Genomic DNA, 22,737 nt, shown 5'->3' on the forward strand with positions numbered 1-22,737 from the left:
AAAAAAAAAAAAGAAAGAAAGAAAATAGTCAGCCAAACTGGAAACCATTACAAAAGGATGTCACTGTCTTTGGGTAGCCCCAAAGAGATAAAATACCTTTAAAATGACCACCCAAAAAGTAGATAAAATGCTACAAGTGTAGTGCCACGCAACATTTTGTAATTTAAATTGATTCAAAATGTAAATTTTGAAATGACTGTATTTTGGAGTTAATAGTTTCTAAGGAAAAGCTCCAAGTTCTTTCTCCTATGTGATAGAAGAGAGCGATCTGCTCTGAAAGGGGGGCTAGCGATCGTACGACCTTAGAAAGGGCACCTGTAACATAGCAGAGTTAAACCCAGCTTCCTGCACAGATTAGTCCCTGCCTCAGTCTTATCACCTGTAAAGTGGGAATAGTGTTAGCACCTGAATGGGGAGATGCTGTGAGGAAAACATGACATAATACTTGGAAAGGAGCACAACATATAGCACTCACTAAGTGCCCATCAATCTTAGCACCACTTTCATTACACCACCTTCAGTGGTGAAGCAAGGATGAAATTATAATGGACAAACAGAAAAGTAAGGTGATTCCATTTATTCTAATACTGGTTCCTTTCTGTGAGCCTATTCAGAAACAGAAAGATTAGAGGAAATAAGTGAAAAGGTTGCAAAAACAAATGACTATTTCAAACTATCTCTTAGAGAACCTAATAATAAAGTCTACAATTACCACTATAACTTTTCTGGCTCCAGATTTATCTCATATTGTTTCTACCCTTGACCTGCTAAGGAAGGCATAATTTTTTCTTTTTTTTTTTTTTGAGACAAGGCCTCAAGCTGTCACCCTCGGTAGAGTGCCGTGGCATCACAGCTCACAGCAACCTCCAACTCCTGGGCTCAAGCAAGTCTCCTGCCTCCACCTCCCAAGTAGCTAGACCTACAGGCGCCCATCACAACGCCTGGCTATTTTTTGGTTGCAGCCATCATTGTTGTTTGGTGGGCCCAGGCTGGATTCCAACTTGCCAGCTCAGGTGTATGTGGCTGGCGCCTTAACCAGTTGAGCCACAGGCACCGAGCTGAAAGCACAATTTTGTTTGTTTGTTTGTTCGTTTTTGAGATAGAGTCTCACTCTGTCGACCTGGATAGAGTGCTGTGGTATCATCATAGCTCACAGCAACCTCACACTCTTGGGTTCAAGAGATCCTCTTGCCTCAGCCTCTTGAGTATCTGGGACTACCAGCATCTGCCACAAAGCCTGGCTAGTTTTTCTAATTTTAGTAGAGACAGGGCCTTGCTCTTGCTCAAGCTGGTCTTAAAATCCTGAGTTCAGGCTCGGTGCCTGTGGCTCAAGTGGCTAAGGCGCCAGCCACATACACCTAAGGTGGTGGGTTCGAATCCAGCCTGGGCCCACCAAACAACAATAATGGCTGCAACCAAAAAATAGCCAGGCATTGTGGCGGGTGCCTGTGGTCCCAGCTACTTGGGAGGCTGCGGCAGGAGACTCGCTTGAGCCCAGGAGTTGGAGGTTGCTGTGAGCAGTGAAGCCAAAGCACTCTACCCAAGGGCTCAGCTTGAGGCTCTGTCTCAAAAAAAAAAAAAATCCTGAATTCAAGCTCAGGCAGGGGGCAAAGATTTTAGACATGAAAAACTGCACCCAGCCTCATAATTTTTTTGTTGGATTTCCCTCCCATCCTGTCAGCTAAGGCAGGACACTCCTAATGCTGGTGTGAATCCTGACTCTGCCATTTACTTAACTGTGCAATGTAGACAAGTTCCTAACCCCCCTGGACCTCAGTTTCCTTATCTGTAAAATGGGGATGCTGTTTGTTTTTCAAGCTTGTTAGGAGAATTGACTGAGGTGATAAAGTATGTAATTTTCCCAGCATGAGGTCTGACATGAGAAGGTAGCCAGTAAACAGGAATGCAGCACAAAGCTATTTAGGCTTCTTACTGCGTGCAGTGGGAGTGGGGGCTGCTGAAGGGCTGAGGGGGAGCCGAACCCCAGCCTGAGTGCACCTGCAAAGGTGAATGTATTGTTGGTGGAGAGGGCTTCTTTTTCTAATTTTACAAAGATCCCATGAGGACCTTGAGTGACCTATCAATAAATGACAGCTAAATTAGCAACAGAAAGCTAAAGTGCGATAGTAAAGGGCTTGGATACACAGTCCCCTAAAGACCATGAAGTTATCAATGTTGACCTATAAAGTAGTATTTATCATGGTGAGTTTTAAACATGATTATTATTTATTTATTTATATATATTTGGGGGGGGGGGCAGGCCCAGGTTGGATTCGAACCCACCAGCTCTGTTATATGTGGCTGGCGCCTTGGCCACTTGAGCTATAAGCAGCAAGCCTTAAACATGATTATTGGTAGATAATGGAATTGTACTGATAACATATGCAATGATTTAACCAGACTTGACTGGTGTTAATAAAGGTTACTGGTCATTTTTATAACAATGAAGGTTTCATTCTGTTTGCTGGCTTTTTTGTTTGTTTGTTTGTTTTTTGAAGTTTAGACCAAGTTTAATGATGAAAGGGGACAGAGACCTGCCTGAGCAAAGACGGCATCTGCTGTTTGCTGGCTTTAATTTCTTTTATTCATCATGTATTTATCAAGTGCAAAATACAGGTGGACTCTGGGTAGGAAATAAGAGTCATAGCGGGTAACAAGGAAGATCTGGTCTTTGCTATCCTAGAGTTTACTGCATTCAGGGAAATTTGAAGAACAGCTACTCCCTTTGTTAAATACCGTTTACTGGCTTTGTACTACCTCTTACCCACAGGCACTGCCCATATGATTTTGTGAATCTCCAACATACCCTCTCAAGGCAGAAGGAACTACCTCCTTTCCTCTAGCACTCTTAACTTGAAAAGCAGTGAGATATATTTTTGTCCTCAAACAGGAGACATTCTCTTCCTAATCTATACTATTATGTAATATGAACTGAGGACAGATGCATTGTTTCCACATCCAAAGGTTTTTAAAGATGTGTCTGTTTTCTGAACCCTACATTTCATCAAATCATACACTGCTCTGGGCCTAATCCTTTGGTGCTCATTATCTCTCGATTCTGTTGTAAATTGATCCATGCACAAATTTGTTGTGACAGCTGAACTAACAGAACCCTTGTTGTAAGCACCGTTGTGATAGGCACACAAAGAAACTAAATACTAGGCAACATTACAGAAGGGATTAGAACTAGAGCTAACATACCTGAAATTCACATTATGGGGGAAGCTTTTCAATTCAGTTCATTACCCTAATCAGAAATGAAAAGTTTCTACCCAACCAAGAGAAAAACTTGAAGCCAATATTTCCTATGGCAATGCCATATCAGACATCCCAAGGACCTCATTGCCCTAGTGTGGCTCTCACTTAGACTGCTCGGGTCCTTGATTCATTGCCACATCATTGTACGAATGTCATCTTCTGTGCTGACCATGGCACATCTCCATGTTAACGTGAGGATGGAGACCACACCAGATGCTTGAAGAGAGGCAGCAACACCGTGGAGAACAAAGGACACCCACAGCCACCAACCCTGTCCATCCTCGCCTTTAGTGTCTCCTGACTAGCTTCTGTATGCGTTTTTCAGGTGACCCATTGATGACTTAATTATCTGGGGATCTTGTTAAAATATAGATTCTGCTTCAGTCTGGGGTGGGACCTGAGATTCAGGATAGATCATATCAGAATAGGGAATTTTCTTTTCCAGAATGAAAAGCCACTTGTAACAAAGCAAAAGTCTTCCTCTCATAATCCTATGCACCTTGGAGGCCAGCATTGGGCCTTCTGGCATAGCATTTGAATGCTGAATTAATTAAATGAGCTTCTTCATAAAGCAAAACATAAGAAAAAGCTTTAAAACAGGAAGAAGTAAGTTTGACCACAAATCATGGAAATATTTAAACTGGAAGATTTCAATGAGCTTAGAATATAAAAGAAAAGATCTACACTCACCCTTTTTCAAGCTTCAGAGTTTCAGGAAGTATTATAAGAATTTAGTAGACAGTACCCTTCCTCCCAAAACCCCATAACCTCAGTCACATCATGAGAAAAATACCCAAGTCCAATTGAGGAATATTCTACAAAATACCTGACCAGCATGCCTCAAAGCAAAGAAAGCAAAGGTCAAGGTTATCAAAAGCCAGGAAAAACTGTCATAGCCAAAAGGAGCCTAAGGAGACATGTTGACTAAATGTAATGTGAGATCCTGCATGGGCTCCTGGAACAGACGCAAGGAGAAAAACTAAGGAAATGTGACCAAAGCATGGACTTTACTTAACAAAAATATATCAGTATTGGTATGTAACAACATATCCTACTAATATAAGATGTTAATAAGAGAGGAAAGTGAGTGTGGAATATATGAGAACTCTGTACTCTGTAATTTTTCTGTGAATCTAAAACTATCCTAAAATAAAATGTATTATAGTAGCAAAAGTACAAGAGCAAGTAACCTAACAAAGTAAGTTCTGGTAGAGTTATAAAGGCTATCCTGTAAACTTCAGCTATTCATATACCGCTTTTATGATTTTTTAATATTCCTGTACTACTTGTGACTTAATATTTTTAAGCCATCATTTTTCTTTTCTTTATTTTTAAAGTGAGGAAATCAATACACTCAGAGAACTAGAACTTGATTTTTTTTTTTTTTTTTTGAGACAGGCTCTCTCTGTTGCCTCGGCTGGAGTGCAATGGCATCACCATAGCTCACAGGAACCTCAAATTACTGGACTCAAGTAATCCTCTTGCCTCGGCCTCTAGAGTACCTGGGACTCCAGGCACATGTGACCATGTCTGGCTAATTTTTTATTTTTTGTGGAGACAGGATCTTGATATTACCCAGACTGGTCTCAAATTCCTGGCTTCAAGTGATTCTGCCTCCTTGGCCTCCCAGAGTGCTAGGATTACAGGTGTGAGCCACTGCATCTAGCCTAGAACTTGCTCTTAAAAAAATAATAATAATTAGAAAAGCCACTTGTAGCAATGCAGTAATTTCTAATTTTCTAAGTGATATTCACTAATATTGCTATTAATGACAGATAATTTGTATTAAGTACTTACTAGGCAATACTCTAAGCCAGGAGCCAGCAAATTTTTCCTATTAAGGGACAGACAGTAAATATTTTCAGCTTTTTGTTTTGCAACTACTCAAATCTGTTGTCCTAGTGAGAACGTCACGGACAACATGTAATGAATGGACAGGTCTATGTTCCAATAAAACTTTATTTACAAAACTGGTGGTAGGTTGCATATGACTAGCAGGCCAGTTTGTCAATCCCTGTTCTAGGCAATACTTAGGCTATATTCTAGGTGTGTTATATGTCTTAACTCATTTATTCCTCAGGTCAACTCTGTGAAGCACTATTTTACAGATGAAGACACAGAGTCAGGAGATAGGTAGAGTGGATGGTTCAAAGTCATACAACTAATAAATGGTCCTGAACCAGGATTTGAACCCAGACAGTCTAACTCCAGACCAACATTCTTTTTTTTTTTTTGAGACAGAGCCTCAAGCTATCCCCCTGGGTAGAGGGCCATGGCATCACGCTCACAACAACCTCCAACTCCTGGGCTCAAGTGAGTCTCCTGCCTCAGCCTCCCAAGTAGCTGGGACTACAGGCGCCCACCACAGCGCCCGGCTATTTTTTGGTTGCAACCATCATTGTTGTTTGGCGGTCTGGGCTGGGAATTCAAACCTGCCACCTTAGGTGTATGTGGCTGGTGCCTTAGCCGCTTGAGCCACAGGCGCCGAGCCCAGACCAACATTCTTAACTAGCAGTCTATACTGTCTTTCACTGTATTGAAATTTGCACACCCACACACCTATTATTTTGAGGTGTACAGACAACCAGAGCCTCTCAAAACATGTAGTCTACAGGACAAGCAAAAGAAAAGGAAATTACCCCAAAGAAACTATGTGCTTTATATCAGAGTCTTGGGAAAATGGGAAAGGGAAAGAATAGAAAAGAAAAAAAAAAAGTACATTGTCATTACCAATGACAGTGAGGGAAGGAAATAAGCAAAGACAATGGTTTGGGGAGGACATTTCATCAGAGGTACTTGCTGGAATGGTGAAGGCAGATGCTATCTTGTAAGAGAAACAACTAGTAAAAATGTCAGTGTTAACTAAAATGTATAGCCCCGCGCTTCCTGATCTTTTCAATGTCATGGCACACAGTGTTAATGAACATGCTGTTTGTGCTGCTCACTTGAACAAATGGAAGAAGCTGCTCCCAGAAGACCTGGGCTGCCCTGAAGGCTGGGAGGAGCAGTAGCCTGCTGTAACCCCTTCTGCAGGTGGGGAAACTCTGACACCACACAGAGGGTACTAACCAGTGCACGCCAGCATTGCTTAGTTCTCCCACTTTCATAAAGGTTAATTCCCAGGTGGTTTTTGCTGTTAAAAACAATGTTTTTATTTGTTTTTTTTTTCTTGCGATCTTCATCCTTAAAGAGTGAAGCCCAAACATCCTTAAACAGAGAGAGTGCCAAAAAATGTATCTATATTTTAAGAAAGGAAAAAACTGTATTAAAATTATAATAGTATATACTGATATCGAAAGATAAACACAAGTCCCATTTGACTTCTGTAGTTAAAAGAGGTGCTCAAAGTGGTTACCATCAATGTCCAGACACTTCAGATGATGGTGAACTACTGCTTGAGCAACGCTGACCAGAGTGTCCACTTGTATCTGCGCACACCATTCTACTTTCTTCCAGAAGTACCGCCAGTGTAGCCAGGTTTCTATAGTAACCCACATCCTTTAAGGTCCCCAAAGGTAGAAATCAGGGAATGTTAAATCAGGAGAACATGGGGGAAACTCAACCACGCCTCTTTGTCCTATCATTGTCCTCGCAAATTCTCATCAAGGTAAACCCTCATGTCTCGGTGCCTATAATAAATAATCTTGGGATGAAAACCTTGCTTTAGCTGTTTTAAGAATGGGTGGTATGCTTGTTCTGCTAACTCCTGTCTCACGTGCACATTGTTGGTAGACTTCTGTGGTGAGCATGTGAACTATTGAACCCCATAGCAAAGGCAGCAGGGATTGTTGCTGTGCGGGCCTCCCAGATCTTCCAAACTTATGAATGCATGCACTTGTTAGGCATGTTGGAGGTTCTGTAGTACACTCATGCTCACACCTCCATATTCATTGTACTTCCACAACGTTCTCCAATTTTAAACACCATTTCAAAATGATATTGCACTCTTCGAATGACAATGCTTCTGCCATTTTCTCTGACTGCCCTGCCTGCCACGTGGTGACACTGGCATTTATTTGATTAATGTCATCACATCGCCATTGCAATTCAATTCAACTTTGCAAAGTAACACATAGATAACATCCCTTACAGGGTGTATACATGTTTTTGGCACCCTGATATGCAAAAGAATGACCTCTAGAGCCTGAAGGCTATTCCCGAGGAGGAGTTCTACCAATGTGCATAGTGACAGCCCCTGAGATAAGTAAGAAGCTTTTGAGATCACTGAGGCATTTTCAAAACATTAACACTGATTTGGAGAGCTATACTCCGGTATTTTACTTAAAAATTACTACCTAGTACTACTTCCACGTCCACATGCCAGCATTTGAACCCTGGCCAAGTGTGATGCTTTTTATCCGTTTTGATGACACTTTCAGTAACCCCCACAAATATTCAGGTTTTTTTCTCAAACCTGCTATAAAACATTAACACAGAAGTGAAACTGTACACATGAGCTGGATGTGTGGCAATCTTACAGAAGCATGATTAAGAGTACACAATCAAGCTTTGTTTCACTGTGTTTGGCTTTTCCTGCCTGACTAGGGGACTTTTCACAACCCAACACTCTCTTCCCAAGCCCATTTCAGCCAATGTTACCTTTCGGTTTCTGCTATTCCTAGGATTCTGATTCTTCCTCTGCTTTTCTGAGTAATACTCTATCCCCCTGAATCCCCATCTCTGCCATTCCATCCATTCATCCTTCTACTCACTCAGCCATTATTGATTGCATTTTTCGTATGTGTAAGGCCACACTACAAGTTTCTAGCAGAACTGGGACCCCAGATGGAGTTGGAAGTTGTGTAAAAGCAAGGTCTTTGGGATCACACACATTGGGCTTAAATACCAGCTCCATCACTTAGTAGCTCTGAGATCCTGAGCAAGTGACCTATCCTTACTAGGCTTCAGTTGTCTACCTGTATTGGGTGCTTCTTTTTTTTTTTTTTTTTTTCTTTGAGACAGAGCCTCAAGCTGTCCCCCTGGGTAGAGTGCCGTGGCATTACAGCTCACAGCAACCTCCAACTCCTGGGCTCAAGCGAGTCTCTTGCCTCCACCTCCCAAGTAGCTGGGACCACAAGCGCCCGCCACTATGCCCGGCTATTTTTGGTTGCAGCCGTCATTGTTGTTTGGCGGGTCCAGGCTGGATTCAAACCCGTCACCTTAGGTGTACGTGGCTGGCGCCTTAACCAGTTGAGCTATAGGCGCCGAGCCGTATTGGGTGCTTCTAATGTTTGCTTTATAAAGCTGCTATGGGGACTAAATGAGATCACAAGAAGTGGGTGCTCCCTACCCTACCTCATCTTCTGACTTCTGCTCCATGCCAGGGTTTTCTTTTTTTTTCCTTTTCTTTTTTTTTTTTTTTTGGAGACAGAGTCGTAACTCTGTTGCCCTGGGTAGAGTGCCCTCCTGGCATCATAGCTCACAGAAACCTCAAACTCCTGGGCTCAAGTGATCGTCATGTCTCAACTTCCTGAGTAGCTGGGAATCCAGGTACTTGCCATGAGGCCCAGCTTGTTTTTCTATTTTTGGTAGAGACAGGGTCTCACTCTTGCTCAGGCTGGTCTTCAATTCCCAGAGTGCTACGATTACAGGCATCAGCCACAGGGCCTGGCCTCCATCCCAGTGATTTGATGTGGCTACGCAAATGTCTGAAAGTCTCTAATTTTAGAATAAGATTTATTTTATTGTTGATGACAGTGTAAACTGGTACAACTCTTATGGAAGGCATTGAGGCAGTTATCTATCAAAATTATACATGCATATACTCTTTGACCTGGTAATGCGACTTCTGGGAAACTGTCCCACAGTACACTTGTACACGTTCAAAATGATGTGTACACAAAGGAATCTGCTGCAGCCTTGTCTGCAACAGGAAAAGACTGCAAACAAATCAAATGTCCTTTAGTAGGAGACTAGTTAAATAAATCATGTAACAGATTATTGTGCAGATGTAAAAAAGGAGAAAGAAATTCTTTATCTATCAATATGAAAAAACTCTCCACATTGTTTGGTGAACAAAGCAAAGCAAAGAACAGTAGGTACGGTACACCACATCCCCTTTTAAAGACAAAGTCTATCTGGGTTGCCTGGTCTGGGATGAAGTGGCTATTCTCATGTGTGATCATAGCACACTGCAACCTTGAACGCCTAGCCTCAAATAATGCTACAAACTACAGTCACATGCCATTATGCCTGTCCAGTATGTCACATTTTACAAATAAAAATGAGAGAGGGAAAATAGTATGTGCAAATTATAAAGATACTTTGGAAGAATATACCGACCCCCCCCCCCAAACTAGTAAGTATTGGAACTAAGCAGATAGTGGAGATGGGGTGTTAGGTGTACTTTTCATTGCTTGTCTTTTCCAGGTATTTTAACATTTTTGAACCACTTACGCAGTTCTAATATTCCATTTCAATTTTGCAATAATTAAAGTATGCAATAATCTAGTCTATCACAAAGACACGCTGAGCCCTCTTTGAGTGCCAGGTTCTAGGGAGGACACAAAAGCACACAAGAATCAGTCCAGAGACTTCTAACATTTAAAAGAAAAAACTCCCATTTATATAATTTCTGTATGCAAGAAAAGCCTGTAAAAAATGAAGTTTAATGCTAAAGAAGTTTGTTCTTTAATTCACAAGGAAAATATTTATCTAGTTTGGACTTCAATGTCACTGTGTGAAAATGCTGGTTGAAGACTAAAAATATGAATGCAGTACAAAGAACATATATATAACTGTGTGAAATTCAAGCTTCATCCGATTGCCCGGGCAGTGTGGACTCCAAGCAGCTAGTGAAAAAGTTCAGGTTAGAACAAACAAATGATTATAGCTGTCAGTGGAAATGTACACATTAACCTACCAATGAATGTGTCAATAATTATTGTCTATTTACTTTGTCCACGTTGGTGCTTGAGCTGTAACACCTCAGGAAGGAGAAGTCTGCCAGAAACAGACAGCACTATATTAAGAAAGAATGAAGCAGTGAAAATATATGTTAGCAGGGGGCCAGGAACCTGGGAGGAGGCTTTGGACACAAAGGTACATTATAGTCTGTGAGGTCAACAAAACCTGTGTGTTCAGATTCCATCAAATCCTCAGGGGACTGAAAAGAACAGAAATTGCCCTAACCTCTGTTAAGTTGATCACCCAAGGGACTGCAACAAACTGGCCAACAGAAGGAACGAGGCCTGTGTATGGATATGTACATGTGGTGCATGTCTGGTCTATGAAAATAAGGTCAACTTAAGGAGGTAGCTGGTATAGAAAGATCAACCATGGAGATTCTACTGTATTTAAAAATTGCTGCCACAAACATAAGAAAGTCCAAACTCAACCTCTCTAATTGTCCTTTTAGAAAGAGAAGTCTCTTTCTTCACATGTTTCAGAGCACTTGGTAAAAATCTGTGTGTGACTCCCACGTATCAGGCACTGTTCCACACTTTGAACAGCGCTAGATAATTATTTACAACCAGAGGTCAGTCTCTGCCACTGTTCTCCCCAGCACACACACCTGGTCAGTTGTCTTTGGAGATGATAGGAAGAGGCTCTGTGGGATTAAGAATGTCTGAGCAGTCAGAACAGCCATCTCCCCATGTAATTGGTAGAATAGATTGTTCCTGTGCAACCTAAAGACTACCTACCTGTAGGTGCTATATGATTTAAATTTGAATCTAGGAAATAAGCACATTCATATTTTAGGGTCATAGGATTTTAGCTATAAGAGTTCCAAGGTAGACAGTTAGACAGAATCCAGCCCAACCCATTATTTTAAGATTTTTTTTGCTCGTGGCCAATACCACATCATGTATAATATTCATAAGCCAGACATAATTTTCTTACAGTAAATTCAGTTAGGCAGACTTGTCATCACAAATCCACTTTACAGGAAAGTTCATGTAGTTTATCTTCAACTCGTGGAATGCTAAGGTTGCTCTTGTGAATTTAAAATCCTCTTACGATACGAATGTTATCTCTATGGGAAGGCACTGGAAGTTTCTATACAACCTCTATATATTCTGCTTAAAATATCTCTACTGTTAAATACCTCCAAATAGTCCTAATAGTCCTAGTTTAAATTTGGAAGCGAATATAAAATAAACTTCAGATTTTACTCTTACTTAGGAGATGATAATAAATATTGTATTTACTATAATATATATTATATGCCTCAAATAATGCTGGCTCCCCATTAGGTATGCGGTTAACCACTATTAAAAATTCAAGGCTCGGCGCCTATAGCTCAACCGGCTAAGGCGCCAGCCACGTACACCTAAGGTGGCGGGTTCGAATCCCCAGCCCGGACCCGCCAAACAACAATGACGGCTGCAACCAAAAAATAGCCGGGCGTTGTGGCGGGCGCCTGTGGTCCCAGCTACTTGGGAGGCTGAGGCAGGAGACTCGCTTGAGCCCAGGAGTTAGAGGTTGCTGTGAGCTGTAATGCCACGGCACTCTACCCAGGGGGATAGCTTGAGGCTCTGTCTCAAAAAAAAAAAAAAAAAAAAAAAAATTCAAAACCACTATGCAAAATTCAAAAAAGAAATACAATAAAGAGTATTCTATTCCCTAAACATGTGTTAGGGATGATATGAAATATTATATGTGATATTTGATAATTATACATTTGTATGTTTACCTGTTATGTTATAATTTAAATTAGTATTTTATGTAATACATGAGGTTGGACAATTAAGTTCATGAACTCATCCCAGAAAAAGTGCTACATATCTCACTGCTGAATAGCATTACAAACACCTTTAAAGTCCTTCCCTTGGCCATCTGATGACAGTAGTGATATTCAGCAATGAGGTAGGTAGTACTTTTTCTAGGATGAGTTCATGAACTTAATTGTTAGACCTTGTATGCTGATATCTCTGATGGCCATTCCAAGCAAATGTAATTTCCAGACCGCGTATGATGATACTTCTGATAGACGTATCAGAAAAAGAGTTCCAAAATTGTTTTGAAGGGTGTACTAGGTGCTAGTGTCAGTGCACAGCTTCCCAAGGGGAGTACCTTGAAGGTGATTGCAGTGATATGCAACAGTGAGGTATGTAGCACTTTTCTAGGATGAATTCATGAACTTAACTGTCTGACCTTGTATACTTTAATATGTCATTACATATTACATTATGACTTGCATGTTATATCAATATATAAATAACATTAATATGTTGTATATTGGTATATATTTATATATTATTTATTAATATAGTATTTATAAGTGTTATATTTATGTAACACTATAAGATGTACCTTATTTCAAGATTAGAAGAAATACTCTTTATTATATTTCTTTTGTTGTTTCCATGGAGGATAATCACACCCCTAATGGGAGTCCAGAGTGGCTTGAGGCAGAAACATATTTAAATCTAGTTAGCACACACTGGTTTAAGTATGTGGGTTCAAAGCCCAGCTCCGTGTTAGAAGCCCTGTGACGTTGGGTAAATTATTTACTCCTATCTATAAAATTGGAACAATCATAATACTTAGTCATGACATTGTTATAAGGATTAAATGAAGTAATTCATTAAACAAATAATTACAGAGGGCCTGTTAGTATCAAGCATTGTTCGGCACTGGGAGAACAGTGAATAAATGCATTCACATTTAATAAACTTGGATTTTTTTTTATCTAAAAGCACTTACACAATAGGCTTGGGGATGTATATAGGATTTAAAGAAGTTTAAAGCAGCAGAAACAGGACTGAATTATTTATTGAGCCTCTGAGCCAAAGAAGTTGAAAAGTTGATGAACATATAATAGTATCCAGTTACAAGAGAGTATTGTCTCATCGAGGATCAGAAGCAAAATACACCTGTTGATTGATACAGCATGTGTGCTGAGCAATTTATGCAGCACATTTCCTATACACTAAAACTGGTGGTCAGTCATTCCAAAATTTCTTCCAGGACAACATCCATGAAAAATTAGAACAGTAAGGAAAGCAAGAATAAAAAATGAAAAACTAACTCGCGGCTGGTCATTAACATTGGTGACAAAATATTTTTAAAGACAAGGTTATTGTGGCAGGGCACATTGCCTTTTCCATGTAATCCTAGCGCTCTGGGAAGCCAAAGTGGGTGGACTGCCAGAGCTCATGAGTTCAAGACCAGCCTGAGCCAGAGCGAGACTTCATCTCTAAAAGTAGCTGGGGGTTGTGGTGGGTGCCTATATTCCCAGCTATTTGGGAGGCTGAGGCAAGTGGATCACTTAAACCCAAGAGTTTGAAGTTGCTGTGAGCTGTGACGCCCTATCACTCTACCAAGGGCAACAAAGTGAGACTCTGTAGGGTGCCGGCCCCATATACTGGAGGTGGCAGGTTCAAACCAGGCCCTAGCCAAAAACTGCAAAAAAATAAATAAAGACAAGGTTATTCATTATTTTCTAAGACTATTAAAAACCCCATCCATCTACTGGATGCTTTTGGCCCTCCCCGAGAGTTACAGTCACTGAAATAAATGTTTTAATCAGTTTAAAAATAAGTAATGATGGTAGTACAGAAGATAGAAGCCAGAATAATAAAATGTATCTTTCTGAAGCATCCATTTTCCCAGTTTTTCATATGGAAAACAACAAAGACTTATCATGGACCAAAATATAAAAATCCATTTGATTCACTCCTTGCTCTTGCCTCTTCAGAGCATATAGTAGGGACAGAGGCTCTGGCCTCTTTTTTTTTTTTTTTTTTTTTTTTTTTTGAGACAGAGCCTCAAGCTGTCCCCCTGGGTAGAGTGCCGTGGCATTACAGCTCACAGCAACCTCCAACTCCTGGGCTCAAGCGAGTCTCCTGCCTCCGCCTCGCAAGTAGCTGGGACCACAGGCGCCCGCCACAACACCGGGCCATTTTTTGGTTGCAGCCATCATTGTTGTTTGGCGGGTCCGGGCTGGGGATTCGAACCCGCCACCTTAGGTGTACGTGGCTGGCGCCTTAGCCAGTTGAGCTATAGGCGCCGAGCCGAGGCTCTGGCCTCTTTAGGAAACCTTTCTTTCTTTGAAGGGGGTGGGGTGGGGACAGAATGTCACTCTACACCTTGGGTAGAGTGTCCTGGCATCATCACAGCTCACAGCCAACCTCAAACGCTTGGGCTCAAGAGCTCTTCTTACTCAGCCTCCCCAGTAGCTGGGACCACAGGCAGGCACTTGCCAAAAGCCAGCCTAGTTCTTCTGTTTTTAGTAGAGATGGGGGGGTCTCCATCTTGCTCAGGCTGGTCTGGAACTCCTGAGGTCAAGTGATCCCCACCGGCCAGGAATCATTGCCTATCTTTTCACATTCTAGTCAGTTGACAAGGGGCTTGGAATCACTTTTATATATGGTTTTAATATTTGGCTTATTTCCTAACTTTTTATTGCTCTCTGGTATCTACTGAAGCTAGACAAAATTAAATTACCACATATCGTGAAAATAACAGCAACACAACATATTTCTAAGACACGGTGGCTGAGCTTTGAAATAACATTCATGACAATCCCGTGTTCTCTACCACAAAATCAGAGAGGAAGACATTCTATTACTGCAATATCACAGGGACTAAGAGAAGCCCTGTGAAGAGGAACTAACTGGAGTATGAAATTCCTCTCACCGTCAGCCTTGAACCAGCTTGAAGGAATCTGCTTAACCTCCAAAGCTTTATCAAATCTAAGTACCTCGGCTGTAAACCCAGTCATTCTCGCTTTCACGTATGTGCTTTCATACTTTTCACAGTACAGTCCTTATCACGTTGAGACTACCTTAAGCATTTGTTTGTTTGTTTGTTTTTTGAGACGGAGCCTCAAGCTGTCCCCCTGGGTAGAGTGCCCTGGCCTCACAGCTCACAGCAACCTCAACTCCTGGGCTCAAGCGAGTCTCCTGCCTCTGCCTCCCAAGTAGCTGGGACCACAGGCGCCTGCCACAACGCCCGGCCATTTTTTGGTTGCAGCTATCATTGTTGTTTGGCAGGCCTGGGCTAGATTCGAACCCGCCACCTTAGTGGTATGTGGCTGGCGCCTTAGCCACTTGAGCCACAGGTGCCGAGCCACCTTAAGCATTTGTTTCCCGCGTTTGTCTGTCTAAGCCTCCCTAAGAGGGTCACTTTTTACCTCCAGCATCTAGCCAAGCAAGCACCGTGCTATTAATATGGTAAGTGCTCAAAACATCCTTGCTGGATTTCTTTGTTAAGTGTCAGTGGAGACCACTTTTTATCACATACGAGAGAAATATTTAAGCCCACGATAGGGGAAAATAGGTATGTGACTTCAAAAGTGCAGGAACCTAGCTAACAGAGTGAACCTTCGTCCGCGTTCTCCGCATCCTTTTCTGCCTTTGATGCTGAAACGCCGGTGGGAGGGCAAAGGGCAGAAGGTCGGGATAGGGCATCCCCAGGGCCGCGGCTAACCACGCTAGGGCTTTAACTTCAGTTCCCCGCGATCGGCGCTCAGGGGAGGCGCAGCGCCGGGCCGCTAGCCCCGCACGTTGGACGTGCGGACGCCGCACGCCGGGTCCCCGCAGCACCGCTGGGGACTTGGGGGAAATCGCGCCTGGCTGGGTTCCGCTCCCCTCCTCCGGGGAGGAGCCCGCCCCCTGCCGGGCGGGGTGGGCACGGGACGCGCCTTTCGTACCTCCCGGGGAGACAACCCACCCGAGTCCCGGCCCAGGGCAGGGGTGGCACCCGGTCGCCTGCTCACCGCTGCGGAACCTGCTGCTGTCTCCGGCCTTGTTGAGGGTGCTGCTGGAGCAGCCCATCGCGGGGAGCGTAGCCACCTGTCCACGCGCCGCGCTGACGTTAGCCCGAGTCCTCAGAGAACCGCACTGGAGCCGCCTAAGTTTTTTCAACTCTGCAGCCCAGCTACTCCTGAGCACCGCGCAAGCGCACCGAGGATGGCGAGGTGAGGGGTGCGCACCTGGAGGGGCAGGAGAGCCAGGGAGGGAGGGCACGGCGGGAGAGCGAGAGGGCAAGGAGCAGAGGTGGGCCCGGGCCAGGGCAACTGTGGGCCCTGGGGGAGAGAAGACCAAGGGTAGGGTAAAGGCAGAGAGGCTGGGAAAGGGATGATGTCAGGGGGCTAGGGCGCAGTGCCGGGAGGTGTGCTCTGAATCAGCCGTCACTAAATAGCCGGGGAGGGGAGGAGGCGGCTGGGGGTAGTGGCTATTCATTGGTAGACTAATGTGTGATGACGGTCTTCTCTTACATAACCCTAATACAATGTTTTTCAACATTTTTAATCGCATGGCACTCTTGAACCTATAAACTTCCACGGCACACTTAAATTATGTTGATCCAAAAAAAAGACTAAAAAAAGGAATATACTTTTATTAACACAAACAAAATGCACCATCACGGCAAAAAAACAAAACAATTTATAATAATTTGTAATAAAAACATTTTTTAAAAACTTATTTACATTTATTCTTGTTTATTATAATTCAGCATTTAATAAACGAGCTTGACTTTTTTTTAGAATATCTTCTTTGCAGGGATGAATTTTGGACAGGCACACTCAATTAAGTCTTCTTCCAAAGATTCTGGCTGTCATTGATTTTTTGTTTTTAATATTATTCATTGCAGAAAAGCTCTCTTCACGCAGATATGACGTTAAGAATGGAAAATGTCTATTGCTTTTTTGGTAATGTTTGGAAATTCATCCTTGAGAGATAACCAAAAAGTTGTAATATCTGTTGTTGAATATTTTAATTGCAATCCTCTGTCATTTCTTGTTTCTGGTAATTCTTCCTCCTCTGTAATATTTAAATTTGCTGACGTACATGCGCTTAAGACAAAAATATTTCTCAGCCAATCCTGAGACGTTATGGCAAGTGTTGGTGCAGGAAAATATTTTTCAAAAATTCTGTACAGTGAATCTAAAAGTTTGTATTGTTCAGTAAGATTTTTACCCAGTTTACTCCTTTTCACTAGTTCAAACATTTCTACTACATTTTCTCTTTTAATCCTTTCCTGGCCAGGGCAGTAACTTTTCTCTGAAAGCATTAATTTTATCTGAAGATGTGAGAATATTTTCATGATTTCCCTACATACTCTTATTAAGAGTATTCAAACACTAAAATGAACCTGCAAGAAATCTAACTTTAGTACACCAACCCTCATCACAAAGTAAATTGCCTAATTTAGAATGTTGCATTCTTAAAATGTTGATTTTTTTTTTTGTGACAGTCTCACTTTGTCACCCTTGCTAGAGTGCCGTGGCATCACAGCTCACAGCAACCTCAAACTCTTGGTGAGCCTCTTGCCTCAGCCTCAAGTAGCTGAGACTACAGGTGTCCACCACAAAGCCCAGCTATTTTTAGAGATGGGGTCTTGCTCTTGCTCAGGCTGGTCTCGAACTCTGTCCTCCTCAGCTTCCCAGACTAAAAATTGATTCTTTTCATTCATAAAATCTTGATATAACTCTACCTGGAGATAACTATCTCATTTCCGTATGCAATAAGAGCTACACATGAGAAGCATCCACTGAGGAAAATAATTCTGCAAATAATCTTGATTGCAATGGCCTGTTTTTTATTTATTTATTTGAGACAGTCTTCACTTTGTTGCCCTGGGTAGAATGCTGTGGCATCATAGCTCACAGCAACCTCTAACTCCTGGGCTTAAGCAATTCTCTTGCCTCAGCCTCCCAAGCAGCTGGGACTACAGGCGCCCACAACTCCTCTATTTTTAGAGAAGAGGTTTTGTTCTGGCTCAAGCTGGTCTCAAACCTGTGAGCTCAGGCAATCGACCAGCCTCAGCCTCCCAAGTGCTGGGGTTACAGGCGTGAGCCACCACACCCAGCCCCAGGCAGGGTCTTTTCACTTGGATTTCTTGTCCATTTCTCTCCCTACCATATTTGTGAATGTACTTAATGCCCAGGGTGACTGATAAGAACATGAAGGCTGAGTTAAGACAAACTGAGTTCCAAATCACTCATGGATTGCTTCCTAATCTGGATGCTGAATAGTTGATGGTAATGAATATGATAGTTTTAAGTGTCTGACAGTAAGGAGATCAGCCAGTGTACTAAACCAATGAAAGTGAGATGAATGTGTTAGTATTTGTTCCAACAGGGAATGTGGCCTGTCACTTTAAGTTCTTGTATCAAAAAACCAGAAGCACAATGAATCCAGATGTCTGCCAAGTTCTCAGAAACTTGGAGCAGCAATGTTGGTGAAGGAAAAGCAAAGGACGGCCTTGTGTTAATTCTGTCCTTTCACATTTATCCGTTGGTATTCATTACATACTAGTATCTGAAATGCTACATACTAGTATCCAGAAAAAATAATGTCTGAATGGCAACGTCCTTTTTTCAAAGGTTTACATATCCTGACTTTTTAACATGATTTTCACTTACAAAAAGTTGAATAATACAATGATATATCCTCTGCCTAAATTCAACAATTAACATCCTGCACCACTTCCACCTTCCCAATCTACATATATTATTTAAACCACTGAAAATTAGTTGAAATTATGACACTTCTACCCCCAACACTTGTACATATATCTCATTAGGACACTCTCTATATGGCTTAAAGTCGCTATGTTAAGTATTAGTAATAGTAATCTTCTAACAAAGAGGTCAGCAAACTGTGGTCTGCAGGCTAAATGTGGCTGCTGCTTTAAAAGGTTTATTGGAGCACAGTCATACCTATTCATTTACATATTGTCTGTCGCTGCTTTTGTGCTACAACAGCAGAGGTGAATAGCTGCCATAGAGACAATGTGGCCCGTAAGGCCTGAAGTATTTCCTGTTTGGCCCCTTAAAGTTTACCAACCACTAGTCTAATAAATACATGTGTGGAGATAGTAACAAAACCTTCATTAGCCAAAGGATTTGGATGTCATTTTCCCATAGCCAGTGTGCATGTCTCAGGTAAAGACATTTTTGTTTTTTCAGACAGGGTCTCTCTGTCACTTGGGCATCACCATAGCTCACTGCAACCTCAAACTTCTGGGCTCAAGCAGTCTCCTGCCTCAGCCTTTGGAGCAACTGACACTACAGGTACATGCCAACATGCCTGGCTAATTTTTCTGTTTTTTTTTTTTTTTTTTATAAAGATGGGGTCTTGATGTTGCTCTTGCTCATGCTGATCTGGAACTCCTGGCCTCAAGGGATCCTCCTGCCTTGGCCTCCCAAAGTGCTAGGATTATAGGCATGAGCCACCACGTCCAGCCATATAAAGAACTGTTTCTTCCTCTAGTGTGTGGGTTTTATGCTGCTGTAACTGTGTAAGATAGCTGGGTGGCTATGCTAGGGAGATAAAAATGGAACCACAAAGCATCTACTAACATCCACTGCATACTTACCTTGTATAGGGCCCTGTGATAGGTGCTATGATGCAACACTTCTATGAGGTAGGCATCTTTATTTTATCCAGTTTTATTGATGAGGATACAGGGGGTTAGATTAGAAAATATGCTGGCTCGGCGCCTGTGGCTCAAGTGGCTAAGGCACCAGCCACGTACACCTGAGCTGGTGGGTTTAAATCCAGCCCAGGCCCGCCAAACAACAATGACGGCTGCAACCAAAAAAAAAAAAAATAAAATAGCCGGGCATTGTGGCGGGCGCCTGTAGTCCCAACTACTTGGGAGGTGGAGGCAGGAGACTCGCTTGAGACCAGGAGTTGGAGGTTGCTGTGAGCTGTGATGCCATGGTACTCCACTTAGGGTGACAGCTTGAGGCTCTGTGTCAAAAAAAAAAAAAAAAAGAAAGAAAATGTGCTCAAGTCATGTAGAAATTACAGAGAAAAACCTAGGACCTAAGTCTCTCTCCAAAGAGAGATTCAGTTAAGATTCCCCAGGAGGAATTCTCAAAACATTTTTAGTCACAACTCACACACAAAGGAACACTTTGGGTTTCTCTGGGCTTCCAGTACAAAACCACAGTAAGATCCTTGGGAGAAAGCAACTAAGTCTTATCTTTAAAACATAGTGCCTTTCTTTGTGCTGCTTTAACAGAATACCTGAAACTGGTTAATTTATAAACAGAAATTTATTGGCTCATAGTGGGAAGTGCAAGAGGCCTGCAGGTTTGGTAATTCTGATTCAAAGATGGTGCCTGGAACACTGTGTCTCTTATCTTATTATGGCAGAAGACAGAAAAACAAAGAGATAGCAAACCCACTTTTTCAAGCCCTTTATTAAGGGCATTAATCCACTCCTGAGTGCTGTGCTATGCCCTCACAAGTTAATTATGTCTTCAAGCCCTAAGCTACCAACACTCTCACACTGGGGATTTTGTTTCACCCTATACATTTTGAAGGGGACACAAAAATTCAAACCATAGCACATGGTGGGAACAGGATACTTGGTACCCTATAATGAAAAGCACTTAAGAAAAGTTACCGCAAACCCTTTAATCATTTATTCTGTAAAATGGGGGTAAAACCTATCCTGGTTACTTTGGAGAAAACAGAATATTAAAAAGCTTTGAAAGTGAAGCACTCAATATAAAATTATATAGTTTAGTTTGCATCTTTAAGCAAGTATGCCTCAGAACCAATTTGGCTATCTCATTCTTTAGGTCTTTATTTCTCAAATTTTTAAGAATCACTTAAGAAAGGGGTCCTCAAACATTTTAAACAGGGGGCCAGTTCACTGTCCCTCAGACCGTTGGAGGGCCAGACTGCGGGCCCCGTGACAAGTCAGCTGCTAAGCAGGACAGGCAGCGGTGGTAAAAACACCCAGTGGGCCGGATAAATGTCCTAGGCAGGCTGCATGCGGCCCGAGGGCCTTAGTTTGAGGACACCTGACTTAAGATGCCTGTTAACTCAGATTCCCAAGCCCTATACTCAGAGATTTTCTTCCATAGGCCTGTGTGGGATGCAGGAGTCAGAACTCCAGCTGATTCTGATGCAGACAATCTGGGAGCCTAACCTTTAAGAAATACTGCTTTTGAGATAGAAGTGATGTTTCATGAAACAGCTATTAAAAAGGAACACTTTATTATTAAAAAGGAACTTTAAAAAAAAGTCTCACTCTGTTGTGCCGCCTAGAGTACAACAGCCTCAGCATAGCTCACAGCAACCTCCAACTCCTGGACTCAAGTGATCCTCCTATCTCAGCCTCCCAAGTAGCCAGGACTACAGGCACAAGCCACCACACCCGGCTAATTTTTTTCTGTTTTTAGTACAGACAGGGTCTTGCTTAGCTTAGGCTGGTCTCAAACTCCTGATCAAGGAAGCATTCCTCCTTCCTTGGCCTCCCAGAGTGCTAGGATTCCAGCTGTGAGCCACTGTGCCCAGCCCAAAAAGGGACTTTTTATGTACCAATAACTAATGGATGCTGTAAAATAATTCAAACAGTACTAAAAAATACAAAGTAAAAAGACAAGGTTCACTCCTCACCACCCACTCTTCTCGCTTTTGGATACATTTTGATGATGAGCTATCTGGACATCTTCTATGCCCACACAACCATATACAATCATGCAACAATTAACAGTGGGGATGCATGCTGAGAAATACATGATTTGGCAATTTCCTCATTGTCTGAACATCACCTAGATGTACTATACTGCATGTACTATACTGGATATTGTAGGCAACTGTAACATTATGGTAAATTATTTGTGTATCTGAATGTAAAAAAATAAAAGTGACAAAAATGTTAGAAATCTTTGGTAAGGATTATTACTTGGTCTTTTTTTTTTTTTTTTTTTTGGCTGGGGCTGGGTTTGAACCCTCCACCTCCGGCATAGGGGGCCAGCGCCCTACTCCTTTGAGCCACAGGCACAGCCCAACCTAGTCTTATTAAAGATTTCATTATAGACGCTACTGGTCTCACCAACACTATTTTCATAGTTTGAAAATATTTTTATCTGGTTGGTCAGTTTCTTCCACAAGTGAACTTTTCATACTACATACGTTACTTTTTCCTCCAAGTTGACTAGCTCTAATTTAATTTCTGAAGTGGTTGGTGACTTGAAGAATACATTATTACAGAAGACAGTGTACCATTTCTTTTTCTAATTATTATGGGTACATAACAGTTGTACATCTTTATAGGATACATGTGAACTTTTGATATAGGCATACAATGTGAATTAATCAAATCAGGATAAACTGGGGCATCCATTACCTCAGGCATTTAACATTTCTGTGGTTAGGAACATTCCAAGTATACCACTATTTGTTCATTATAGTCACTTTGTTGTGCTATCAACTACTGTAACCATGAGTTAAGGTCTGTAAAAAGTACATTATAGTCTATACGAAAACTAATTACTCTTGGTATTAATTTCCCTTAAGGATTAGCTAGACAGTAAGCTAAGAATAGGCAACATAGGCTCAGCGTCCATAGCTCAGTGGTTAGGGTGCCAGCCACATATACCAGGGGTGGTGGGTTCAAACCCGGCCTGGGCCTCCTAAACAAACAGGCAAGAATGACAACACACCACCACCAACAAGAACAAAAAATAGCCGGGTGCTATGGCAGGCGCCTGTAGTCCCAGCTACTTGGAAGGTTGAGGCAAGAGAATCACTTGAGCCCAAGAGCTTGAGGTTGCTGTGAGCT

The 22,737-nt window shown here is 42.1% G+C and overlaps 1 protein-coding gene across 1 annotated transcript in view; it reads right to left on the bottom strand.

Annotated features, from left to right (window-relative positions):
* The window catches only part of ERICH5 (glutamate rich 5), a 27,713-nt gene extending 11,502 nt beyond the window's left edge, over nt 1–16,211 (bottom strand). Inside the window, exon 1 of the mRNA XM_023516933.1 lies at nt 15,923–16,211. Coding sequence (XP_023372701.1) covers nt 15,923–15,980 — 58 coding nt within the window. The 5' untranslated portion in view covers nt 15,981–16,211. The remainder of the gene's footprint in view (nt 1–15,922) is intronic.
* Between the last annotated feature and the right edge of the window lie 6,526 nt (nt 16,212–22,737).

This window comes from Otolemur garnettii, unplaced genomic scaffold (assembly GCF_000181295.1).
Source record: "Otolemur garnettii isolate 467f Iridium unplaced genomic scaffold, OtoGar3 scaffold00004, whole genome shotgun sequence".
Lineage (NCBI taxonomy): Eukaryota > Metazoa > Chordata > Mammalia > Primates > Galagidae > Otolemur > Otolemur garnettii.